General features: G+C 50.6%; 1 protein-coding gene and 1 long non-coding RNA gene across 12 annotated transcripts in view; both read left to right on the top strand.

Moving 5' to 3' along the window:
- Positions 1–2,872, top strand: part of DDX11 (DEAD/H-box helicase 11) — a 30,415-nt gene extending 27,543 nt beyond the window's left edge. Inside the window, exons 21-27 of one of the 11 annotated variants that reach the window (XR_002515528.2) lie at positions 367–516; positions 774–832; positions 956–1,056; positions 1,466–1,550; positions 1,847–1,925; positions 2,103–2,257; positions 2,333–2,785. Coding sequence is in view for 8 of the 11 variants with exons in the window: in XM_021922011.2 (XP_021777703.2) it covers positions 367–516; positions 774–842; positions 956–1,056; positions 1,466–1,550; positions 1,847–1,925; positions 2,103–2,362 (744 nt within the window). In the remaining 3 variants the exon portion in view is untranslated. Of the gene's footprint in view, positions 1–366; positions 843–955; positions 1,057–1,465; positions 1,551–1,846; positions 1,926–2,102 lie in introns of those variants that run through there. The other 10 variants (XM_021922013.2, XM_021922016.2, XM_021922014.2 and 7 more) reach the window with 10 other exon arrangements.
- Positions 2,873–2,924: 52 nt separating this feature from the next.
- On the top strand, positions 2,925–8,877 carry LOC116268831. Its single transcript, XR_004175995.1, has 2 exons — positions 2,925–3,542; positions 5,027–8,877. It is a non-coding gene; the product is annotated as an uncharacterized LOC116268831 (long non-coding RNA).
- The last annotated feature ends 16,690 nt before the right edge of the window (positions 8,878–25,567 follow it).

Here is a 25,567-nt window from a genome sequence, read left to right as displayed (position 1 = left end):
CTGCCGGTGGCAGGGATGCGGGGCTTGGGGGGCATCTCCTGGGGCGTGCAGCCCCTGATTGTCATTGCGGTGCCCATCAGGACCCTGGAGTGAAGACGGGAGGACTCAGTGCCAGGGCAGTAGGAAGGCCCCCAGGGACACTAGTGCTGTGACGTGTGTCAGAAAGGCGCAGTCCGCAGCAGCGGCTGGGTGTGTTTGGTGGGAGGCGGCACCTACCACCCTGCGGTTCCCACCCAGGGGAGCCAAGTCCTCTTCCTTGGCTGTAGTCCTGCCGTGGGTCTCTCCTCAGTTTTAGGTCTCAGGTTAAGATGGTTTGTGGGTGACTGAGACGTGGCTCCATGGGGGCTTCCTCTCTTCCGTTGTTAGATGGACGAGGCGGGTCGCATCCTCTGTAACCTGTGCAGTGTGGTTCCTGGAGGGGTGGTCTGTTTCTTCCCCTCCTACGAGTACCTGCGCCAGGTCCATGCCCACTGGGAGAAGGGTGGCCTGCTGGGCCGCCTGGCTGCCAGGAAGAAGGTGAGTGGCCTGTCCGCCGGCCCTCCCACTCCTGAGGACGGTGCCACTGAGTCCTCGTGGGATCCCTTGTGCTCATCGAGTCAGGACAGGCTTCTGGCTCCTCATCCCCGCTGCTCCCAGTCCCTGATTGCAGAGGATTTCCCCAAAGCCCCTGGCTGTGAGGTTCTCAGTCCCCTGGCCAGAAAACAAGGCCACCAACAGAACCGAGACCTGGCACCCTGAACCTGTCTCTGGGAGATGTCCTCTGTCTTTCTCAGATATTCCAGGAACCTAAGAGCACGCACCAGGTGGAGCAGGTGCTGCTGGCGTATTCCAGGTGCATTCAGGTGCGGGCGTTAATGCTGAGCTTGGGTCTGAGACTGTGCGCGGGTGGCAGCTGGAAACGTGGGTGACATCCAAGCTTTGGCTCGGGAACTCAGCATCTGGGTGTCTCCCGCAGGCCTGTGGCCAGGAGAGAGGCCGGGTGACGGGGGCCCTTCTCCTCTCTGTTGTTGGAGGAAAGATGAGTGAAGGGATCAACTTCTCTGACAACCTAGGCCGGTAAGTAGTGGTTCTGCTCCTGTCCCGGACTATGATACCTGGCCGGCCCTCACTCCCAGCAGCTGGGCCCCTGCCTGTGTCTGCTGCCATTAGAGCCCACAACTGGGCTGCAACTGCTCAGACCAGCCAGCTGGAGGGAGGGGCTCAGCAGCTCTGGGTTTGGCCCTGGGAGAGCAGGTGGAAAATCAGGCTGGCCACTGCGGTATCAGTACCCAATCCATTGGCCTGGATGGGATCTCTCAGCTGAACAAGCCCTCTCCAGGCGGTAGGTACAGAGCAGGGAGGGTCAAAGCTTTGATCACAGTCGGAGAGGGCTGAGGAAGGGGTAGAACGGAGCAGCTGGTGAGATGTGGGTGATGACCCGGGAGGTCCTGACACCCACCCGCCCTGGGCTCCTGCCTCTCTCCAGGTGTGTGGTGATGGTGGGCATGCCCTTCCCCAACATCAGGTCTCCAGAGCTGCAGGAGAAGATGGCCTACTTGGATCAAACCCTCGTGAGTGACCCCAGTGTCGCAGAGCGGGAGAGGAGAGTGGGCGGTGGGTGGGAGTGGCGTCACCCTTAGGGCTGATACAGCCGGGCCTTCCCCACTGTGCTGGCGTCTCCTGCCCCCTCCGGAGGCTTGGATGCCCCTCCACACCCTCTTGATCTTCTCTGTGATGTCACCTGGGCCCGTGCTGCTGGCGTTGGCCACGAAGCCTCCTGGTCTGGCTCCAAAGCCTGGCAGGGTCTCTTCCCAGGGAGAGCTGCAGGCAGGAAACAGTCCTGATGAGTCATCCCCTCCACCCCCAGCCCAGAGCCCCAGGCCAGGCGCCCCCAGGGAAGAATCTGGTGGAGAACCTGTGCATGAAGGCCGTCAACCAGTCCATAGGTGAGCCCGGCTGCCTCCGACTGGGTGGACAGATGGGAGCTGGAGAAGGGGAGAACAGGAAAGGGGGGTTGCCTGCTCTGTCTCCTAAATAAGTCTGAGGAAGGGGAGGGGACGCCATGGGAATGTGCTGTGGGGAGGCAGGTGTTACTCGGAGCCGCAGCCTCTGTTCCTGTGCAGGCAGGGCCATCAGGCACCAGAAGGATTTTGCCAGCATAGTGCTCCTGGACCAGCGATACGCCCGGCCCCCTGTCCTGGCCAAGCTGCCGGCCTGGATCCGAGCCCGTGTGGAGGTTAAAGCTACCTTTGGCCCTGCCATTGCTGCTGTGCAGAAGGTCAGTCCCACCTTTTTCTTTCTGAGAGCCTCCCCACCCCGAGATCTCATTTCTCACTGCCTTCTGTCTGCCCAGTTTCACCGGGAGAAGTCGGCCTCTTCCTGATGGGCAGCCACACCACCACCTGGCGCCGCGCCCTTCCTTTGCCCTGCCTGCTGCAGACAGTATTTGTCGTGGGCCTGGTCTACAGGGATCCTGTTACAAGGGTGAAACCCGGGAGGAGAGTGTGGAGTCCAGAGCGCTGCCAGCGCCCAGGCACAGGCATTAGCCCTGTAGGAGAAAATGGGGGAATCCTGAAGAAACAGTGGGTCCTGGCTGGCCTTGGGGCATTCCAGGGCAGCTCCCCTCCTGGCACAGAATCTTCCTTTCCATCCTGCATGGCTGAGAGCCAGGCTTCCTGCCTGGTCTCCACAGGAGGCTGTGGCGACTGTGGCATCCACTGTGGCATCTCCATCCTGCCCACCTTCTTAAGAGTTGAGATAGAGCAGGCCTGTTTGCCTCTGCCGTTTCTAGCCAAGGTTAACTGCCCTGGACTGCTCATCCTCTGGTCTCAATTTAAAATGATCCCGTGGCCGCAGGGCTCCTGCCCAGGGCTTGTCACCTTCCGCTCCTTCTCTGGTCTCAATTTAAAATGATCCCATGGCCGCAGGGCTGCTGCCCAGGGGCTTGTCACCTGCCCCTCCTTCCTGAGTCACACCTGCAGCCCTGCTCCCTAACCCGTCTCACAGCCCTGCCTGGATTTGTGTCTCCCTGGCTTCGCACCAGTTCCTCCAAGTCCGTGGCACCTCCTTCCCTCTCAACCACTTAAACTCCAAGACACCTACCCCACACCATCAATTATGCCAAGGGCCATTAGGCTCTCAACTTGACTATAGAGACCCTGTGTCATCACGGAGACCTTTTTTCCTGTGGGAAAATATCCCTCCCACCTGCAACAGCTGCCCCTGCTGACTGCGCCTGTCTTCTCCCTCTGACCCCAGAGAAAGGGGCCATGGCCAGCTGGCATCTTCTGCCGCCATTAGGGACCAACGGGGGCCAGAGGAGAGTCACTGATGCCCAGATGTGTGCATCCTGCACAGCTACACGTCCTTAATTAAAAGTGTACTGTTGGTTTCTGCTGAGTTTTTAATTGATTTGTGCTGCCTTTTTCTCTGGAAGCCTCTTTAGGGAATCGAAGAGCGCACTGCTGCAGGGGCTGGGTGGAGCCATCCCCGGACGAAGCACAGGCAGACAGAAGCCCCCGCCCCAGCCACGTGGCCTCAAGCCAGCCTCCCACTCCTTGAAGGTGGTCCCCACACAGACCTGGGCCAGTTCCATCCCCACCCCTTCCAGGGCAGCAGGGCTGAGGAGCCCATTCTGGCTGTGTCCACGTCCGGGCCACGGCCAGAGTCTGGGTTTAGGGGAGGAAGGCATGGCACATCCCCCTTGGATTTCCAGTTGTCCTCTTCTTCCTCTGTCTGTGGCTGCTGGGGGTTGGCAGAGATGGTTTGTCGTCTGACATAGGGGCTCTCTCCTCCCAGCCCCTCACCAGCCCCAGTGGTGAAAAGGCTGGAGGGCAAAGGCTGAGTGAGGGTGGTCTGTAGGGAGCGCTGGTTCCCCCATGCCCCAGAGACTTAAACACAGGAAGAAAAAGGCAAGAGGGGATTAATGATGCCCCAGCCCACGGCAGACAGCAGCGCTGCCTCCCACGCGTGCATCTCAGAACCAGCTTGTTGAGATCCCACATCAGCTCCCTACTTTGGCTTATGGCTCTCACTGCAACAGGAAGGTCACAGAGGGGGGTGTGGGGTTCAGTCACATTCAACCCCCAGCTCCGTGTTCCTGCCCCTATAGTGTTTTTGTTTATTACACCCTCTTTTCTCTTTGGTTTAAGAATGAGGGCCCCGGGGCCAGACTTGTCCAGGCTCCCTCTCCCATAGAGGTGGGCATTCCAGGGCTCTACCGTTTGAAAACCACTATTTTATGAGCCAAGTAGAACACGAAATGAGAACTATTAAAAAAAAATAAGGGATTTTTGACAACAGCCCCACAGAAAATCCACCAGGGGTCCAGAAATGAGACTGAGGTGGCCTCAGAAAGCTGCTCCCACCTGAAGAGGATGCTGCTGCTGTCATTCTGCCCGGCGCCTTGGACTGCGGTGGCCAGGGCCTGGGGCGGGGATGAGGGTGCACTGACCAGCACCACAGCAGCTTGGGGAGATTGGGGTGCTGTTAGCATGCCATCTTATAAGTCAGAAATGGAAATGGGAGAAAGTGTGGGGTGCCTAGGGAAGGAGGTGGCTGAGCAGGGAGCTTGGCTCCCGTCCTAGCACCCAGCTCACTTGGCTTGAGAGGCTTGAGCCTGTTGCCAGGGGCAGAGTGGGTGATGCCGGGGCCCAGGCTGGCACCATACATGAGGTTGTCCGCCAGGCAGGTCAAGTAGGTAGGATGGCACATTGACCTTGGGCACTTGGCCCAGGTCTGGCATGTAGTAGTGGTTCTCTGGGACGGGACCTGCAGGATTAGGTGGGGACATGTGAGAGATGACAGGGACCTACAGGAGCAGCTAGTGAGGCCTCAGGTGCACCCTGCACAGCTGTGGTGGCATAAGGGGTTCAATAGAGCCTCTCCTGGAGAACAGTCTGGCAGGCCTTCCAGCTCCTGCACCTGCCTCCATCCCTGCCCCCTCCCTCTCCACCTGCTGCTCCAGCTGCTCTTATTGATGGACAAGGGACACTGAACAGTTTCTCCTCCATCTCTGCCCCCAGCATCACATGGGTCTTTGTTACAGCACCAGCCAATCGGTCCAGGAAGACAGACTTCTTGTATCTCCAGGGGCGACGTGGAAGTCAGGCAAGCCGGCATCTGCTGTCCGGAGACCATGTTCCTGACCTACCTCTCCCGCGTCGTCAGGGACACTGTGCAGTGAGGGGTCCCAGGCCACCAAGCCAAGCCACGCCGCTCACCTTCTGGCTCCCGCCTCTGTACTGCACCTGAGTGTGATGTCCTGGGACCCCATTAAGTCAGGCTGGGTCTTGCACCCACATGCCGCGACTCCATTTTCTGCTATACAGGATCTCTGTGGTGTTGACGAGCAGTGTGGAGACCTGGGGAGACCCCCGAGCCCCTCCTCCTCGTCATCCTCAGGCTCCAGCTTGGTGCTCACACACAGGAAAGGACTTCAGCTTCTGAGAGGGCCGGGTGGCTGAGGGATGGTGGATTTTGGAGTCAGACCAGCAGCTGACCTACAAGCTACTGGGGAGGAGGAAGCAGGGAGCACCCACTCCTGACCCAGATTCACTGCTGCTTCCCTCGCCTCTGCCATAAACCCAAAGAAGCAGATCCTGAACCTGGGCTCTTGCCTTCACCTTTATTCTCTCCACTCTGGGGCAATTAAGAATGATTTGCTAATTACGCAGGCAGCCGATCCAGTGCTGTGTCACCTTGGGGGCCACCAGATGCCAATCAGTAGAGAGGATGGGAGAGAATGATGGAAGAAGTGAGGACAAGGGGCAAGGAGGAAGGTCTGTCCACCTGTCTCTTCAGTGCAGGAGGTTTCCAAACAGGAGCACGTCTAAGGGGGGGAGGTTCTAAGTTGGTCACATCCCCACAGAAAATGAAAAGCCCACATGCTTGTCCATTACCGCAGGATGGGGGCAAGTGGAGGGGGAGCGGTGTCAGTGCTCCCACCTTACTCCAGTCATCACTGACTCCTCCCTTTCCTTCGTTCTCATTCCCAGTCTGTCACCATGTCCTGTCGTCTTGTCTCACCCAACCCTCTCTGCCTGCAAGTCCCGACTGCAGCCTCATCCCTGTCACCTCCTGACGACAGGTGGTGACAGAAGAGGAACCTGCACAGTGAAGCAGCAGGGACTCCAGGTCTTCCAACAATGAGGGATGGGGCTGGGTGGGGGTGACTTGGACCAGGAGAGGGACCTGAGTCAGGCAGTCATACTTCACGCTGGGGTACCCCACGTGAGGCACAGCCTGGGCTCCAGGGAAGGAGACCAAGCCTCACTTCAGGTTGTTTATGGCCAAACACGGGACCTGTGTACCTCACAACCCCTGGGACCTTTGCAGGAAACAGCAAACACCGTTCACTCATTTGAGTTAGGTAAACACTGAAAAGTCACTAGAGCCCAAGGACTGTGCGGGGTCAGTGCTGCTGATACAACAGGCCGCAGCCCTCCCACTCGGCTCCCTCAACGGCCTCTCTGCGCTCCAGCCACACTGGCCTCCTTTCAGGTCCTCCACCTCAGCTCATGGGCTTCCTTCTTTCTGGAATGTTCTTCCTGACCTACCCACTCACCCTCAGATTTTACCACAAGTGCTATTTCCTTACATCCGCCTTCCCTGATCCCTGAGACCAAGCCAGGCTCCCCATGACGAGCCTCGCCGCACCTCATCTCCCCTCCACAGAGGCGGTAATAACCCACAGAACCCAGGGCCAAGATCCCTGACTTTGAACCCTGGCTCTGCCACTTGGCCAGATCTCTTTCTATGCCTCAGTTTCCTCATCTATAAAATGGGTAACAGCAGTGCCTGCTCATAAAATGTGGCAAGGGTTAAATGAGTTAATGCAGTCAGATCAATGGTGGAGCACGCTCCATGATAAATGAAGATTAGTGATTGCAGAATACTGTAAATAGGCCTTGTCACAACTGTAATTACATAACTGATCATTAGTTGGTTATGCAGGTCTGTCTCTCCTGCTAGAGGGTATACACCAGTTGGACAGGGACGCTGCCTTGTTCATCACTGCATCTATAGTGACTGCACACTGCCTTGCACACAGGTACTGTTGGGTACATATTTTCTGACTGCAGGAAAGAGTGCAGGACGAACCCCTCCCCCCCAGCACCCTCACACCCCCCCACCCTCGTGGGAAGAGGAGCGTGATTGGGAGGCCAGAACCACCACAGGAAATCCGGAGGCTAGGTGGAGCGGAAGTGGGTGAGCTCTCCGGCTGTCAGGAGCGAAAGCTTCCAAGCCGGGCTTTCCCCTTGTCCCCTCCCACCCAGGGTAGCCGGCTGAGTCCTCCAGGACCAGGAATCCCCAAAGGGGCTGCTCCCAGAGGTTGCGTCGCAGGGACTGGAGAGAGGACTGCCCAGTACAGGGGGTGGCCCTCTGATCAGGTGGGGGTGGGTGGCAGCAGAGCGTTTGATGGGAGGCCAGGAGCTCATAGGAGATGGGATTCTGCTGATGCCTGCTAAATGAATGAGGGAGGGAGATGGCAAGACCAGGGACTGGGGAATTGGTACTAAGGTGCTTGGTACCTGCCAGGCACCCTGTCCATACGTGATCTCAGTTCAGCTCTCCAACTTGGAGACACAAGAGAGGAGCGCTGGCTGCAGAGGAAAACAGGCTGGAAACGGGGATACATGGGCAGGGTGGTGGTGGTGCGAGAATTACCCGAATCACCTGCCAAAAGGTGCCCAGGTTGGAAAAGCAAATGTGCACACATTTGTTCCTCCTCCTTTAACCCTGAGGAAGTTGAGGCCTGTGTTCAAGACAGACTGGGCAGTGGCTAGTGACTCTAGGTACAGGAGTGTCCAGGTGCTGCTCACCCAGGCTAGAGCTTAGGGAGCCAGAAGGAAGGAGGTGCATGTGGGGGTGCAGGAAAGGAGGGACAAATCCTCAAATTGCAAGGTGAGGGCAGAATCTCTTTACATTGGGTTGAATTAAATTCCTCCCCCCCGATGCCACTAAAGCAGGAATCACACTGCAGATGGTACTGATTTGACTGACAAGAGACATGCCCAGCAGAATATGAAGGGACCAGGCCCCATAATTAGGCCTAATCATAGCCTGTTGCTTGAAAAGGGTATGAAGGACATTCATCAGGCCTGGCACTGTGCCCTAGACCTGCTCTCCTGGGCACTACAGTGGGGCCCTCCATTGCAACAGAGGTGTGGGTGGGCCTGGGTGAGTGTGGCAGGAAATGCCTAGGAGGCTCTACTTGGCCTTAAAGGGCTGGGAGACCTTGGGTAAGTTGCCTTCTCTGAATTTCTGGTCTTTTCCATTTTCCGTTCTCCAGGCTGAGAACTGCACTCTGACACATGGTTATTCCCAATCATAATAATAATGTGTGTATCATGCATAATGCACTGCACCTCTTCACCATGCTGGCGCCTACTCCTCTGTTCCCCCTGCCGGCTTCCTCAGCCCCTTCTTCTACCCTGATGGTTCTCTCCTAGCCTCCTCAGGCCAGCACTCCCCATGATATGAGATGTCCGTCCTCCTTCCTCTTCAACTTTTTCTCCAGCAGTGAGTTCCTCCTCCTAACTCAGGCTTCCAGGAAGGATATCCTCTGCTTCTCAGACCTGAACCTGCCTCGAATGCTCATGAGGGCCCAGGAGCTACTCCTCACCTCCCACTTCTCTTCCCTCCTGTCAGATAACCAAGGCACGGCCAACTGATCCTTCACCATCCGAGGAACCCAACCGTGTGAGACCACCCACCCCTTTCAAGAATGTTCCTCCCCTCCCCTTCTTTGTATTTATACTGATGGTAATTTGCTGGCCATCTTAACTCAGTCCTGCACCCCAGCTCTCCCACCTGTAAGATCTCCTCCTGTAAGATGAGGAGGAGGATAAAGATGTAACATACTTTCTGTACACATTTTAAGATGAATTCCTTGTTAGTTACCACGTCTGAGGGTATCTGTGTGTGTTTACTGTACTACCCATGTGAAAAGATTGTACAGACACGAATCTAAGCAAGGAAGTAGCAAGTCCATTCAAGCAGTAAGAGACTGATTGGTGGTTAATTCATTCTGTCTGCAAACGTCTACTGATCATCTATTCAGTGCAGACCATGATCACAACAAAGATGAATAAGACACTATGCAACAGCCAGGGAAACAGCCTCAAAAACAGTTAAACTCGAATCCAGCCATGAGTACAATGCTAAGGAGGGACAGATCCCTTCTGGGGTTAGGGAAGTCAGGAAAGGCCTCTTAGCAGAATGTGTGCCTCTCCACCAGGCCCAGGGAGAAGGTGCAGAGACAGCACTCCAGGTGGGGAGCAGTGGCTCACACCTATAATCCCAGAAGTTTGGGAGGACAAGATGGGAGAATCAAGACCAGCCTGGTCAACATAGACTCCAGTCGCTACCAAAAATATATATATATATATATATTTTAAATTAGCTGGGCGTGGTGGTGCAGGTCTGTAGTCCCAGCTACTAGGGAGAGCTGAGGGGGGAGGATCATCTGAGCCCCAGGAGGTCAATGGAGGCTGCAGTGAGCCATGATCATGTCACTGTACACCAGCCTGGGCAACAGAGTGAGACCTTGTCTCAAAAAAAACAAACCGAGAGAGCATCCCAGGTAAAAGGAACAGCTCAAACAGAGGTATGTAGTGAAACGGCAAGTGGTCTTGAGTGGCGGGGACACAGTCATGCTTGAGGAAGTACCAGGAAAAAGAATGATAAAGAGAGGCCAGTTTGTGAAAAACACCCAAAACCAAGGCTGGGAGTCTGGACTTGAGCCAGGAATGAAATCCTTAGACCTGTGCTGTCCAGTGTGGCAGCCACCAGGTACATGCAGCCACTCAGCACTGGAAATGTGGCTAGTCTAAATTGAGGTGTGCTGTCAGTGTACATACACACTGAATTCCAAAGACTCAGTAGGAAAAAAGAACATAGACTATCTCATTAAAATCTATATTGATTCCATGATAAAATGACCATATTTTGGATATATTGGATTAAATAAAATGGATCACTAATTTCTTCTGTTACTTTTTACTTTTAAAATCACATATGTGATTTCCATATTTTTCTTTTGTTTTCTTTTTGCCACACTCAGTGTCCTGTGATTCCAAAGAAATGAGACCCAGTTCTTTTCAGGCAGGAGCTATCCTAGAAAGGATTCTGGTGTAAGCATCAAAATCATTCATAACGTTATCATTTTATGGCTCCTTCGTTCTGTATCTGGTAGCTCTTAACCTTTTATCATGAAGATAATCATTATTGTGCCCCTGTCTGCGGATGGTATTTCCTTATTCTACAATGGTACTACAGATATTAGCTCATAATACCCATGTATGTTAGAACCAATTTAACACCTTCCCAAGAACTATTCCATTTAACTCTTAATAACGGTGAATTTATTATCTCCAATGTTAGATAAGGATATGGTGTTGGAAAGACCACATGGCATTGTTTTCAACATTGAAACGCTGGTTGAGATCAAGGCCAAACTTGAACCTATGTTGTCTGACTATAGGGCTTTTGTTATTGATCAGTATTTTTAAATTATTTTTATACATTAAAATTGAAGATCTTGGAGTTTAAAAATTTTGTTAGTACTACCAATTGCAAGACCCCTTTTCATGATACTTTGTCTTTATGTAAACCTAAACTACACTTTTAATGTATATATGTTGACAGAAAGGGAGTCTTACACTAACCACCCCCTCCTATGTGGTCAACATTTCTGTTACTTTAGTATACATGACCCCAATTGACTTCACAACACACTTTGGAGTCATGTAGTACTATCTATTTTTAGGAATGAGAAAATCCAGGCACAAAGGTTAATCGGCAATTATCTTTTGCAAAGCCTGTGGTGCTCATCTGAAAAGATGACGATCACTTTTTATTTAGTGGAAAGACAATAAATAGTTGATAAATAATAGTCTTCCATCAGGGAGTTTTGTAATGAGAAACCCTAACTCCTCAGTTCCACAGTGGATGACTGCAATTCACTCTAGGTCTTTGATATTTTATTACCTGCTTATCCATTTTGTTACCTTTTAATGCATTACATAAATGCATATTCTTTAATAATGGTGCTTTTCTCACATCTATGCCATCCATGTTCATCAAGATCTTTTTTCGATTTCTTTAAGTGACAACTAAAACTGTACGTACGTGTTGTGTATGGCATAATATTTCTACTGCACAGCGTTGCTTTACAGAATGCGGTAAAAACTATGGACTCTCCCAGGAAAATGCATCGACACCGTACCCCTGTCTCATAAGGCAGTTTATAATTTCAAGAGTGCATGGAGCCGGTCCTGCACACCGTTCTCCCACACGCGGCTCCAGCGTCTCTCCCTGAGTTACAGACCTCGCTGTAGGCCCCCAGGGAACCAGCGCGGAGGTTTAAGCGGTGTGGAGTCAACTCCAAGGGTCAGGAGTTGGCAACTGGTTCGTTCCCTGTACAATTGGTGCCCCCGACACAGAATCTCCCCGAACGAATAAGAGAAGCTTCTGACTCCTTCGCCCATCCTTCTGACTTCTACTTACTTCTCCCATAGAAGCAGGTGCGGGAACCGCTGAGCAGCACAGCCTCCCCCAGCAGGAAATCTGGGACACACAGGAGCCTCGGTGAATCTGACCATTGTCTCACCTCACCAGGCAGGTGCCTCCTCCATCCTATGCTATGTGCTATCAACTTTATTACCACAATTATTAATATAAAGCCAGCGGCCATGTCCCAGTATCAATTCCCTTTAGTTTTTTGATGGGCATTCCTTACTCCAGCAGGGCGGCAGCTGCGCAAGAGATGCGCCAGGCTTCCCAGAACCAGGACCCGGGCGGGAAGGCGCTGGAGGGCGGGGGTTCGGGTGGGAGGGAGGAGGCGGAGCCAGGACCCCGCAGAGCCCTGGGTTTCCGCGAGGGCCAGGCGGGTCCGGTGCAGGGCGCGGTTCCAGGGAGGAGGCCATGGGACGGGACGGACGTGCTTCTCGGGCGGCCTGGGCCCAGTGGTGGCATCGGGAGTTGGGCAGGGCACGGGGCAGCGGCCGCGGGGCACAGGCTCCGCGTGGGTCCTCCGCCCAGAAAGGGTCCCAGGCCTCCCGCGCGCCTTCCCCAGCCGCGCCCCCTAACCTGGGGGCGGAGTCATGAGTGGGCGCGGTTCCACGCGCAGTCCGAGCTCCAGGCGGGCACACGGCTCCCACCTCCTGTCTTCCGAGCCCCAGGCCGCCCCATCCACGCCCCGAGCTCTGCAGACCCTCTTCCCACGCCTCTATCTTCTCTCCCCTTGCTGCCTTCCCCTCAGGCTCGGGGCCAGGCCACAGCCAGCCTTGGCTCCTCTGGGCAGCCCTCGCCCTGGGCGTGCCCCGGGACAGGACCCCGGGGGCAGGACCCCCAGCCCAGGCCTGGAGGCTGCCCCTGCCCTCCAGTCCTACACCCTGTCCGTCCTCTGAGCCCAAGCTAAGCCATCATATCCCCTGTGACCTGCACATATACATCCAGATGGCCTGAAGCAGCTGAAGAACCACAAAAGAAGTGAAATAGCCAAGTTCCTGCCTTAACTGATGACATTTCACCATCGTGATTTGTTCCTGCCCCACCCTAACTGATCAATTGACCTTGCGACATTCCTTCTGCTGAACAATGAGTCTCAGGAGACCCCCCCCCCCCAAGCACCTTGTGATCCCCGCCTCTCCGGGAAGAAAAAACCCTCTTTAATTTTCCACTACCTACCCAAATCCTATAAACGGCATCTCCCTTTGCTGACTCCTTTTTCCTGACTCAGTCCCCCTGCACCCTGGTGATTAAAAAGCTTTATTGCTCACACAAAGCCTGTCTGGTAGTCTCTTCACATGGACCCACCTGTGACCTGCTTTCCGGAGTCTCTTAGGACATCCGACATTGTCTTCACGTCTGCGGGCAGCTCCTCTGTGGCTGTGGCCCGCTTAGCTCCCACCTGCCTTTAGAAATTAAATAGAAAAACCAGGCGTGGGGAGTTGGGAGGCTCACCAGAGACCAAGAGTTCATGACCAGCCTGGGCAACATAACGAGACTCCAGTCTCTAAAAAAGTTGTATTAAAAAAAATTAGAGAAGCCAGACGCAAAAGGACAGATACTGTGTGAGTCCGGCTATGAGAGGTGCCTAGAACAGTCCAATTCATAGCAGCAGCAGCAGCCGTGGCTGCCAGGGATGGAGAAGCAAGGCGGGAGTCGGGCAACTTGTGTTTCACGGGTGGAGTTTCAGGGGGGATGAGGGAAAGTTCTGGAAATGGCTGGTGGTGACGGCTGCACAGCAGTGTGGGTGTGCTAACGCCACTGAGCTGTATGCTTCAAAATGGTTTCCATGGTGAATTTTAGCTTAGGTTTATTTTACCACAATAAAAACTAGGAAAAGCTGGTAGAAGGAAAGAAAAGAAAGCAAGAGAAAGCAAGCAAGCAAGAAAGGAAGAAAGAGAGAGAAAGAGAGAGGGAGGGAGGGAGACAGGGAGGGAGGGAAGGGGCTAAAAACAGTTAAGTATTATAAAGCGAGCGTCAGTCCGGAAATCCAGCAATAGTCCCTCCTGGAATCCATTGGCTTGCCTCAAGAATTTTTAGTCCTTCTATTTTAGGGTTGCCAGATAAAATACAGGATGCAAAGTCAATGTGCATTGGAGAAAATAATAATTTATTATTAGAGAATACATAATTTCTTTATCATAAATATGTCTTGTGCTATGCTTAGTTTGGGACATACGTACGCTAAAAAATTATTCTTTATCTGAAATTCAGAATTAGCTAGGCATTTTATATTTTTATTTGCTAAATCTGGCTACCCTATTCTCTTCTTAATATTCTTCAACTCTCCCAGCTTTGCCCTCCCTTCCCTGCCCCCTCTTCTAGGGGAGTCGGATCAAGTTGTAAGAACATGCCCTCCCCTCCCCTCTCCTCCTTTCCTCTGTCCTCCCCTTCCCTTCCCTCCCCTTCCCTTCTCTTCCTTCCTTTTCCCAGTTTCTATATACTGTATTAGTCACTAATCTACGTGTTCTAGGTACAACAAACAAAACAATATTAAAATAATCCAAAGCTCACTGCTGCTCTCAGAGGCCTACCTGCTGGTAGGAGAGACGGCAATTAAACAAGATTAGAAAGTCAGGTAGAGAGTATTAGAGAGGAAGATGTCCTGAGAAGAAGAAATAAATTAGGAAGAGGATATGAAGTGCTGGGGAGTGTTGACATTTTAGATGTGGTGGGGCTTGACAAAGCCTCCCTGAGATGGTGTCTTCTGAGGAATGGCTTGCGGGAAGGGAGGGAGTGAGCCATGTAGGTGTTTGGGGGAAGAGCATCTAGACAAAGGAAAGACAAGTACAGTGCAAGGTTCTGAAGGCAGGGGCGCACTCGGCTGCTGTGTTTGAAAATGAGGGCGATGTGGCTGAAGAGAAGGGAGGAAGGGGATGGACAAGAACTATGGGGTGGCCAGGTCCTATGGGGCTGTGGGAAGGACCTTGAACTTTACTCTGAGGAGCATGGGAGCCATTGCAGAGTAGTGAGCAGAAGAGTGACATGACCTGGCTGGAGTCTTTCATAGAGTTCTTCTGGCTGTGATACTACTCTCTATTAGACAGCAAGCTCCTTGAGGGCAGGCATTGTGTCTTACTGACCTTTATTCTCAGGACATAGCACATCTAGCTTGAAGAAGACTTCAATATGTTTTTACAGGTGAATGATGAATGAGTGAATGAATGCATGAATGAATGCTATCTCCTGACAGCCAGATCCTGGTTCCTAGGGACTCTGGGAGTCTTCTGTCAAAGGAAAACTCTGGTAGAAGATGCTGCCAGCAGCCAAGTCCCTGGGGCTCTTAGCTGCTGCTGTGGCAGCGAGACACATCCAAACCCGTTTTGCTTCTTGCCACAGAGCAGGCTGCTTAATGGATCACTGTCACTTGGAGGGAGAATTTCAGGGGTGACCCTGCCCTGGGCTATCTTCTGCTTGATGACGTTATCTAGTGTTATTAACAAAATTGTAGACAAAGGTGGGAGGAATGGAGGATTTATTAATGGATGGCCTCAAAATTTACAACTATAGATGTATCTAACCTATAGATATGTCCTTGTCAACATTTCCTTGTCAACATAATGTCCTTGTCAACATAATGTCCTTGTCAACATTTCGCCTTGAAAACATCTTTGGGTTGAACCTCATGCTTCTCCTTCCTTTACCACAGGTCATCAACTGTCTTCTCCATAGTTCATAGAACAAAAAACAACATGAAGTCCCACAAGAGCTAGCATTTCTTGTGAGGAATTAATCCTCTGATTAACTGTGAAAAGTGAAGCATAATTAACTCCTTTTACAGATAATGAAACTGAAGCTTGGAGAGTTAGTACCGTGGCCAAGATCTCTGAGATAGGAAGTGGTGATAGCCAGGACAGAAATCTAGATGCTGCAATGCCAGAGTCTTGAACCAACCCCTATGCCTGCTGGCCTTGGTATTAACCAGAAAAATAGAAGTCCAGATCCAATTGCTTGAATTTGTTTTTTTTTTAAACTATTATTTTAGGCTCAGGGGTGAATGTGCAGGTGTATTTTATAGGTAAACTCATGTCACAGGGATTTGATGTACAGACTGTTTCATTACCCAGGTACTAAGCCTAGGACCAAATAGTTACTCTTTTCTGCTCCTTTCCCTCCTCCCACCCTCCACCCTCTGCTAGGCCTCATTGTCTGTTGATCCCCTCTTCGTGTCCATGTGTTCTCATCATTTAGCTCCCACTTATGAGAACATGCAGGATTTGGTTTTCTGTTCCTGTCTTAGTTTGCTAAGAATAATGGCCTCCAGCTGCATCCACGTTCCTGCAAAGGACATGATCTCATTCTTTTTCTATGGCCACATAGTATTTCATGGTGTGTTTGCACCACATTTTCTTTATCCAGTCTTCCATTGATGGGCATTTAGGTTGATTCCATGAATTTGTATGTTGAAGCATAGCATAGTATTTCATATGTCTAAAAATATGGAAATAACAAGTGCATAGCTCAATAAATTATCCAAAGCAAGTGCACCCAGAACCAGTACCGGTAAGAAACAGAGCATCACTAACCCTCTAGGAGTCCCCTCACATTGTCATTCCAGGCCACTGCACTCTCTTCTCCAGTGGTAACAAATATTTTCACTTCTGAAGTGAGAATTTTAATATTTTAATTTTTAGTTCAAAATTTTATGAAATGAAATTGTGCAGAATAAACTGTCAGGATAATTTATTGTATTTGAGTCTCATGTGTATTTCTAAAGGCAGCTATAGCTCATTTTTAGTTCTGTATAGCTTTTATTATATGTATCTATATATGCAATATCATATTTTGTGACTGTGTGTGTGTGTGTGTATATATATATATTTCTTTTATTATTTTTATTATTGATGTACATGCGAGTTGCTTCCAGTTTGGAAAAGTGCCAAATAATGATGTATTGTAGAAAAGAGAAAAATAGTCTAAGGAGAAACTAAATTAACCCACAGTTCCAATACTGAGAATTTACCTCCCTTAACTGTCATAGTTCTGGCCCTTTGCCGACGTTCTTTTGCGTGGTGAAGAGATGCAGGCATTTCTAACGGATCTACACCTGAGTCAAATTGTGGGGCCATAGAGTGTGTATGTCCGTCTTTAGAAGATATTATCAAAGGGCTTTTGAGGGTGTTTGTAGCAGTTTACACACACAGCGGCATGTGAGAGTCCCAGTCACTCAGCTCCCTCACTAACACTCGATGTCGCTTTTTAAATAAAACGTTATCCATTGCATAGCGGTACCACATTGTGGGTTTAATCTGCATCTCCCAGACGACAGAGAACGTGCAGCACCTTTCTCTACACCTGCTGGCCGCCGGGCCACTCTTGGGGAAATATCCGGATTGTTTACCCATTCTCCCCAGCGTCTTTCTTCTTAATTGATGGAGTTAGTCCCGCCTCCTACATGCCAGGCTTTTGTCACACAAGTGGTAAATGTTTCTTCACACTCTGTTCTTGCCTTTTTATTTTCTTGAAGGCATCTTCTGATGAAGAGAAGTTCTTAATTTTAATCAAGTCCAAACGCAAGTGCCTGTTCTCTTCTGTGATGCGCCTGCCTGGGGCCGCAGTGCTAGTACTGGTCACCAGGGGGCAGCAGCCTCCCATGTCCCTGGTGCCCACTGAGCTTTGCTGGAGCAGCTGGAGCTCCGGGATAGTCTCCTGAGACAGGCACCTCCTGTTATTATCAGTGATCTCCACATTACGAGGACAGCAGAAGCAGGAAGGTGGTTTAACTACTCTCTCCCCGCGCCGACTTATTCACTCAGCGACTCTGCCCTGAGCACTCATCTTGTGCCAGGTGGCCTGGTGAACTCAGCATTGGTGCTGAAAATGACAAAGGAGCCGCTCTCCACCGTAGGAGCCCACAGCCTTAGGAGACCTGCACAAAATCACTAGAGCAAGTCCACATGAAAGAAAAGAGCAGGTTCTGTGATAAAAATACGGTAGCATGACGGGAGGGAGGGCCGGGGAGTCTGTGTGGGGAGAATTCAAATGCCTCAAGGAGGTGACATTCATGCCATGGCCAGAATGACAATAGGGGACCAACGCTGCCCAAGTCAGGGGGCAACAGTGTCAGAAAGAAGCCACCCCGGGGCAGAGCCTCACAGGTGTACCTGAGTTTGGCAGAGGAGGTTACAAAGCAGACAGTGAGGCTGCAGGGAGGCTGGGGGGAGAGGAGCAGAGGGATGGGGGAGTCTGGGGCCTGGGAAATGAGGGTAGAGATCTGCTTGTCTTTGACAACATTGTGCCTCCAAACTTAGCAACTTTAAACAACAAATACTTAATATCTGACAATTTGTGTCCAGCAGAATCAGGGCACAGCTTAGCTGGATGCCTCTGCCTCAGCGCCTCTCCTGAGGCTGGGACTGTGGTCTCAACTGAAACTGGACTGGGGAAGGATTAACTTCCAAGTTCACTCATGTGGGTATTGGCAGGACTCAGTGTGGACTGAGGGCCCAAATTCCTCCCCGTTTCTTGGCCTGGGCACTCCCTTGGCCTCTGCCATGTAAGCCTGTACATAGACCACCTCATAACAGCAGAACTCCCTTCCCCAGTTTAAGGAATGCAACGGAGACCCAGAGAAACAGAGAGAGAGAGAGACAGAGACTGGGAGACTGGGGGAGGAAAAACAGAAGAGAATGAACAACAGAAAAATGGCAGCTTTGGGGATAATAAAAGCATGAAGCATAACAGTTGCAATAGACTAAATATCTCCCTGCTCCAAAATTCATATGGCAAAATCCTAATCCCCAGTATAATGGTATTAGGAGGTAATGAGGTTCTGAGGGTGGAATTCTCATGATTGGGATTACTAACTTTATAAAATAAACATCAAAGAGCCAGGCAGGCCATTGATGCCAGGCACTCTCTTTGCAGAGCTCCATGCAGGAGACGGGTTCAACAACACCATCTCCTTGAATGAAGAGCAGGTGTAACACGTCACCAACCAGGGCCAGCGCTGGACTAGGGTGAGAGCAGGCACAGAGGGGTCTCCACAGACAGACTCAAGACGTCCAGAGTGGCCCAGGACTCCGACCCACAAATGGGGACTCCCTGAGCCCTGTCCTTGGGCATTCCCACTTGAGTGACCCACAGTCCCCTCCCAAAGGAATCTGGCCTCCATTAGTCCCCAGTGGCAACTTCTTTAGGTGAAAAGTCCCAGCTCATCTACTTTTAGGAGGATCAGAGGAAATGCCTTTGTGTCGTTTTCTCTTTACACAAGGCTATGAATATCTCTGCATGTTGCTGCTGTTTTTATTAAGTACCTCCCCCAGGTGTCTCCTGTAGCAGACAGCTCCACTGTCCTGCCAGACCCTCTCCAAACATTACAAGCTGTCAGTCTTACTGGGGAGGTTCTTTTTTACAAAGGGTGGGGGCGTCACACAAAAAGAGAGGTCAGCTGCTCTATGCATCTGTCTGCAATGTCATCTCAGAGAACTCACCCCCATAGCACCATCAGAGAGGAGCTGTGTCCTCATATGTCTTTATAACTTTCCAAAAGGGAGGCCTCTCAATGCTGCCGGAGCCTCGCGTGATAAAATTCTCTTTCGACATCAGCTATCTCGTAGCGGTATCCGATGCTTTTCGGAATAGGCCGTGACAGTTTGTTAGCACTTCCATCATACAGCGCCACAGACTGGAGGGCTTTAACAACAGAAATGGACTTTCTCACAATTCTGAAGGCTTGAAATTGGACATGGAGCTGTGGCCTGGGGTGGTTTCTCTGAGGCCTCTCTGCGTGGCTACTTGATGGCCTCCGGCTCTCTCTGGGTCACAGGGCCTTCCCTGATGCTTCACTGTGTCCTTACTGCCTCTCTTATAAGGACTTCAGTCATATTGCATTAGGGCCCACCCCAGTGAACGTAATCTGAATCACCTCTTTATGGACCACATGTCCAAATACAGTCCCTTTCTGAGGCACTGGTGTTAGACGTGAACACGAACTTTGAAGAGTAGACAAAATTCATCCCGTAACATATACGAATGCCCTGCAGAAGACGGACTCCCAGGAAAGGAGTTTACTTGGTGAGGAATATGCATACATAAAATTTTCATGGCTTAGTCAGATGACTTTCCAAAAGGGCTGTGGTAGATACATTGCCACCAGCAGTCCCGAATGTAGCTGCTTCCCAGCATCTAGCTGCCCCCGGGTGTCAAGTCTTTTAATATTTTGTCAATCCGGAGTCTGTGTGACAAATAAAATTCCATTGATCCTTTCATTTCCAGCTTCCCAACTGATAATGTGTGTGTCACCTTTCAGCTGTGTGGTCCCCCCTTGGATTTTCTCCTCCCCGAGTCATCGCTCAGATCCATGGCACTGTGATGGGCTTTCTCCCACCCAATGAGTCTCCTGGCATTGGGCCCTTTGCCGGGTCTGCAATTGCAGTAGCTGTTTCTCAAGACTCCCTTTATGTTAAAGAAAGAAACGCAATTACTGGTTTTAAGTCCAAAGGGTTCTACTTTCTTGCTGTGTCACTGTCTCTAAAATAGAGGAGGAATGGAGGCCTCCCCAGGTCCTTTTCCTCCGTGTCAGCCACCACAGACTAAGCCTTGGGGAATTGAGAGGGAAAGTCACACAGCAGTTCCTGTGAACAGTTCTCAGTTCCGACCTGTGTGCTGTGGAGCTGCCTTCTTACATCCAAAAGCCTGTGTTTGCTCATCTCTAAAATGAGGGTGTGGTTTTGAGGATTTGCTGGGATAATGCTCTTTATACAGGCTGTGGATACAGGTCCCTGAGTGCTAGAAGAGAGGCCCCAGGCACACTCAGTTATCTGGGAAGGTTCTTGTTGGTGTTCATTCACTAAACACACATATATTAAGCATTTACTTTGTGCAGACATGTTTATAGATGACGGGCATATTTTAACAAACAAAACAGATGCCCGCCCCCGGGCCTGAACTCCATTCTATCCAGGGAGTCAGATCCTCACTGGAGACATCGAAAGCAGGGCACGCCCGCAGAGTGGGACATGCAATGCGCTCCTGGCCTCCTCTAGGTATAGACACTTCCTCCCAGATTCTGACCAGGATGACAGATCCCAGGACCAACTCTAAAGTGGGTGGACTCTGGGTCCAGAAAAAGGACTACCCCAAAAGGATGAGGGGATTATACAGCCTGTGACTGGGGAGAGACTGAAAGAACTCTGGGTCTCATACACCTTGTAACTGCCCCGAAATGGCTGAGGTCTGGGGCTTCTGCAAGGGGAAAGAAGTCAAGGTGAGCTGAAGATGGGGCCTCAGGTCCTTGTCAAAGGAGAGGGGAGGTTGGGGTCAGAGCCGGCCCCCAAAAGACCCATGCCCAGGACACTCGCTTCCCAGTTCTGCTTGTCCTGCTCCTTCCCACATCCACCTTTCCCAACCCCAGCACCAGGGGGCCCAGACCTGAAGCAGTGATGAGCCACCTGCTCAAACACCTGCCCGGAGCCGCAGTCCTGGTGCCCAGATGCATGGAGCTGTGTGCCCTGGGCCTACAGGAGGAGAATGTCAGTGGGTAGCTGAGGTCCACAATTGTCTGTAAAGTCCTGCACTATGACCAGGTCTGTCCCTGCCAGGACAGTGTAGAGGGCTTGGACCGGCTTGGGGCCGTCCTCTAGACAGGCAGCAGCACACGGGTGCTGCGGATGAGCCGTGCTGGAGGAAAGACCAGGCCTCTAACTCCCGCCCCCAGCACCTTCTCTTTCATTTTGGCCACTTGGCCAGATCAATACTCTGTAGCTTTCTCTCAGCCCCCAAGCTTTCCATCATTCAAGCTTAAGGTGGCCTACGTGCAGGTCAAGTGTCCTGGATCAAAGCTGCCCCAGCATCTGCACATTTTTCTTGCCTGGATGAAGCCTCTGGAGCCCATCGAGGCAGAGGCAGATAGTGAGGTGGCTGCAGTCTGGAAGATTTTCTGAGGTGTGGGATTTTGGGGCTGGTATTGCCCTCAGTTCAGTGAGTTCACTTTGGTGTTTGGAAAGGCCGGTGCAAAGTGATCGACAGTGGTAACCCTATCTTTTTTCCTAGCTCTGCTCAGTATCCAGAAATACAGGAATTTCCTGTGCTGTCTGTTGAGCTAGCGTCAGCACCATGGGAAGAGAACCTTCCAGTTACAGTGCTGCAGTTAGAGCTACCTCCAGAGCCTTCTTGCCCTTGTCCCAGGACTGTGAAGAATCCACCCAGCAGGGAGCTATCTGACATCACAGCATCTGCTGTATCCTCTCACCTCAGCCCTGCAGCAAGAGGCTGAAGAGAAGGAGTGGCCGGTGGGGCCCCTGTCCCCAAGCCCCATGCTCCTCCCGATCCTGAACATAGGAGTTGACACAGAGGTGGAGAGCAGGGCAGGCGACTCCAGCTCCTGGGCCTCTCTGAAAGCTTTCCAGGGGACAGGCGTGGCCTCCATGTGGCTGGGAACTGCCCCTTTTTCTCATACTTGGTGCAGGTTTTGCCTTGTTCGTGGCAGGCTTCCAGGCAGGCAGGGAAAGGAGTGTGCAGGGTAGGACTCCAGCAGCTCCTCCTGCTCTCAGAGGCCACCTCTTTCCCTCGGGACTGAGGTCTGATTTCAGCTGAGCATCTGGGCTAGGGTCCTCCAATATGCTGCCCAAAACAGGCTCTTTCTGGCTGCCAGGTGGGCAGAGGTGTGTGGAGGGGGTGCAGCCTCCACAGGGCACAGGTCCCGAAGCCTCCAAGACAAGCACCTGTGCCCTGGGGTCTCCATGCCTCCATCCTGCCCAAACTCATATTGATAAGATTTCAAATTTATCTAATAACTTTCAAATAAAGAATTGGACTTTTTAATGAAAATTTCCGCATCTTCTTTACCCCTCTATATTGTCAGACAGCACTGCTGAGGCTATCCTGAAAACACCTCGGAGTTTCATCTTTTTGCTGTGGGTGGTTGTGCGATGAAATTACAATCGTTATTGTAAATCTTTCAGGTATGGCTTTGAGAGGTCTTTGACCTACATTTGGCATTTTGTGACTCTTAGGTTCATTATGGAAGGAAGGAGCATGTCGATTCATTTCTGAGTCAGATCTTATCACCTTTTGGCATCAAGGATTTAGCATCAGAGTTTCCAGAAATTTCGTGCGCCACTTGATATGTCCGGTGTCTTAGCTAGTCTGGGCTGCTAAAGCAGCATACCAAAGACTGGGCTGGCTTATAGATAAGGGAAGTATATTTTTCACAGTTCTAGAGGTAGTGAAGTTCAAGATCAAGTCTTCGGCAGATTAAGTGTCTGGTGAGGGCTGGCTTCCTGGTTCACGGACGGTCATCTTTTTACTGTGTTCTCACATAGCAGAAGGGATGAGGGAGCCCTCTGGGGATTTTCCTGTAGGGACACTAATCCCATTCATGAGGTCTCTGGTTTCACAATCTAGTCACCTCCTCCCAAGATCTCACCTCCAAACACCATCATATGCTGGACCATCATATAAGGGACTGGATTTCAACATATGAATTTGAGAGGTACAAAAGCATTTGGTCCATAGCATCAGGTAACTCTGAGTCACTTGCACTCAAAATAATTCTGTAATCTTCTGTGAATTTTCACTGGTCTCCTCTTAGTTAAAATTTTTTTAAATTGTAGGTCTTGATTCAACTGGGTCCAAAGTTTAACTTCTATAGTTGCCTGCACAACTTGTCCACAGGACAAAAGGAAGGAACTTTAGAAGCAACTGGGCATTTGGAGTTTTAGGAAAGTTGTTGGGAGGGTTTGGGATCTGGACAAGGAGAAGTGGAGGGAGGGTAGGATAAAGGTGAAGCAGGAAATAGATCAGAATGAAAAAGGGGAGGAAGGACCCCTGGATGTAAGTGTCAGCTGGAGGACAAGGAAGGGGAGGGCTTCCTAAGTTGATAAGTTTAGTTTGTGGTTGCTTAAGTTTGCTGAGTTGCCCCTTGTATTTGGTCAGATAAATATTTATTGGGACAATTTTTAAAAATATTTTAGAGACAGGGTCTCACTCTGTCATGCAGGCTAGAGTGCAGTGGCACCATCATAGCTCACTGCAGCCTCCAACTTCTGGGTTCAAATGATCCTCCCACCTCAGCCTCCCGATTAGCTAAGACTACAGACACATACAACTATGCTTTGCTAATTTATATATATATATTTCTTTTCTTTTTTTTTTTTTTGTAAGAACAAGATCTTCCTATGTTGTCCAGGCTGGACTAAAACTCCTGACTTGAAGTGATTTTTCTGCCTCAGGCTCCCAAAGTGCTGGCTGTCCAGGTATGAGCCACTGTGCCTGGCCTAATGAGAAAATTTTTGATTCCAAATGTCGTTTGGAAGCCTCTGTGTACCAACCAAAACATACTACTCACTGGGCCTGAGAAATCTTACTTCCTTTCTTGTTAAGGCATCTCTCAATTGAGCAATTTTGTTTCAATCAAATGTACCCCAGAGTGGCCACAGAAGGCCAAATCTTGATCAAGTGATGCCATTTAGAAAGACGGTCACAGGAATGAGCATTGAGAGGAAAGGACACGCAAGAAGCAGGAGTTTCTCCTGGAAGCGCAGAGGACTTGGGCTTAGCCAGCCCCACGGGAGCTGGTGACAGGCAGCAGGGGCGGGATGCTCATGCCTGACAGCTGCTCACCTCTGAATGAAGACACAAACATTCGTGCCTCTGGCAGGTAGAAAAAGCCACCACGCCCTCTCTGGATCCCAAGAATGCACAGAAGGAAGGAGGAAGGAGAGACTAATCCAGTTGTACTGATGACCCACAGCACAATGTGTCCAACAGATGCCTGACCAGTGAGAACCCAAAACTCACCAGCACATGACGCTGGCTCAGAAAACAGCCTTTTAAGGCCTGTGACTATGTTCTACCCTCTGATTCTCCTTGTTATGACAACAATCTTTAATGGCACAACACACAACAGTATCATAAAGTCTAGTGAAGACAGAGTAGAAGCCCTGTTTACAATGCATGGTACCATCAGGGAAGATAAATCACCTTTTAACCAGCACTTTTGTATTTTGGCTCCAAGCAGCCAAAGAGGAGAGGCAAGCGTCCATCACCTCATGCAAGCAACACCAAATGCCACAGCAACCAACCAATTAGGGAGGCACGGACCGATGGCAGCAGGGGAGCGTGGCAAGGAAAAGCCAAGGATGTTGAGATGAATCTGGAGACAGCCACATGGTGGTAGAGAGCAGTGCGAAGTGTTCCAAAAGTTATGGAATGATGGCTTTTGTACTTAGCTGTGCATTCTCAATTATATGGCACTTGAAATCTTGCTTCCAACCATTCCCCCAACCTTTCTATTTAGAGATAAAAATCCTCAAAGACAGAAGCAATGTTTATTTCAGCTGTGTATTTTGGAAGTGGTTTGTGGAACCTAACACGTATAAGTGATCACTAAGAGAATCAGAAAGCATTTATAAATTCCTGTTTGCACATGGTTTATCGTAGTAGCTCTCGCTCTTCAGCTCTGATTCCTTTCTTCAAAAGTTTGCAATAAACCTGGAAAAGAATTGTTGGTAGTACCGACTGCCCTACTTTTAAATTCCCTTAAAAATGTTTTAAAAGGTTGATTAGTCAGAATACGTAGGACTTGACCTATCCTGAGATCACGGCATTTCTGAAGCTAAGGTTCCTTAACTTCAAAAAAGCACCACAAAAGGATAAAAGAAGAAAAGACAACAATTTGACATAACATATATTTTCTTGTAATTGCAGTTTGATGTCTTGAACAGCTGTTGCCTGCCACAATGGACAAAGAACCAAGAGCAGCTGCAGGCCACACTCCACCACTGGGATTGTTGTGACCTTCCTGCCTTGCCCCTGGGTCTTAAATCACCAAACTCTGTGGCTCACACTGGGCTGACACTGCTGACCTTACAGCCTTGCAGATGACGTCATCACCATACATTCTTCACTCATTACATGGCATGGATTTGACCAAAGGCATGATACGATCATGTTTAAAATAAAAACCCTTTTTGAGAGTTCCCTTGTGCAGTGCTTCCAGTGTTTAGGCGCTACTGCGTCAATTTTCTCATTATTCACATAACCTTGCATTTCTGCCTTAAGAACCAACCCATTGTTTAGGTCACTTCTTACGGTGCTTATCACTTTCGATCTCATGTTAGAGCAAACAGCA

Source organism: Papio anubis, chromosome 9 (genome assembly GCF_008728515.1).
Source record: "Papio anubis isolate 15944 chromosome 9, Panubis1.0, whole genome shotgun sequence".
In the NCBI taxonomy this organism is placed as follows: Eukaryota; Metazoa; Chordata; class Mammalia; order Primates; family Cercopithecidae; genus Papio; species Papio anubis.
The sequence above is the reverse complement of the archived record's forward strand: the minus strand, read 5'-3'. Positions and strand labels throughout refer to the sequence as shown.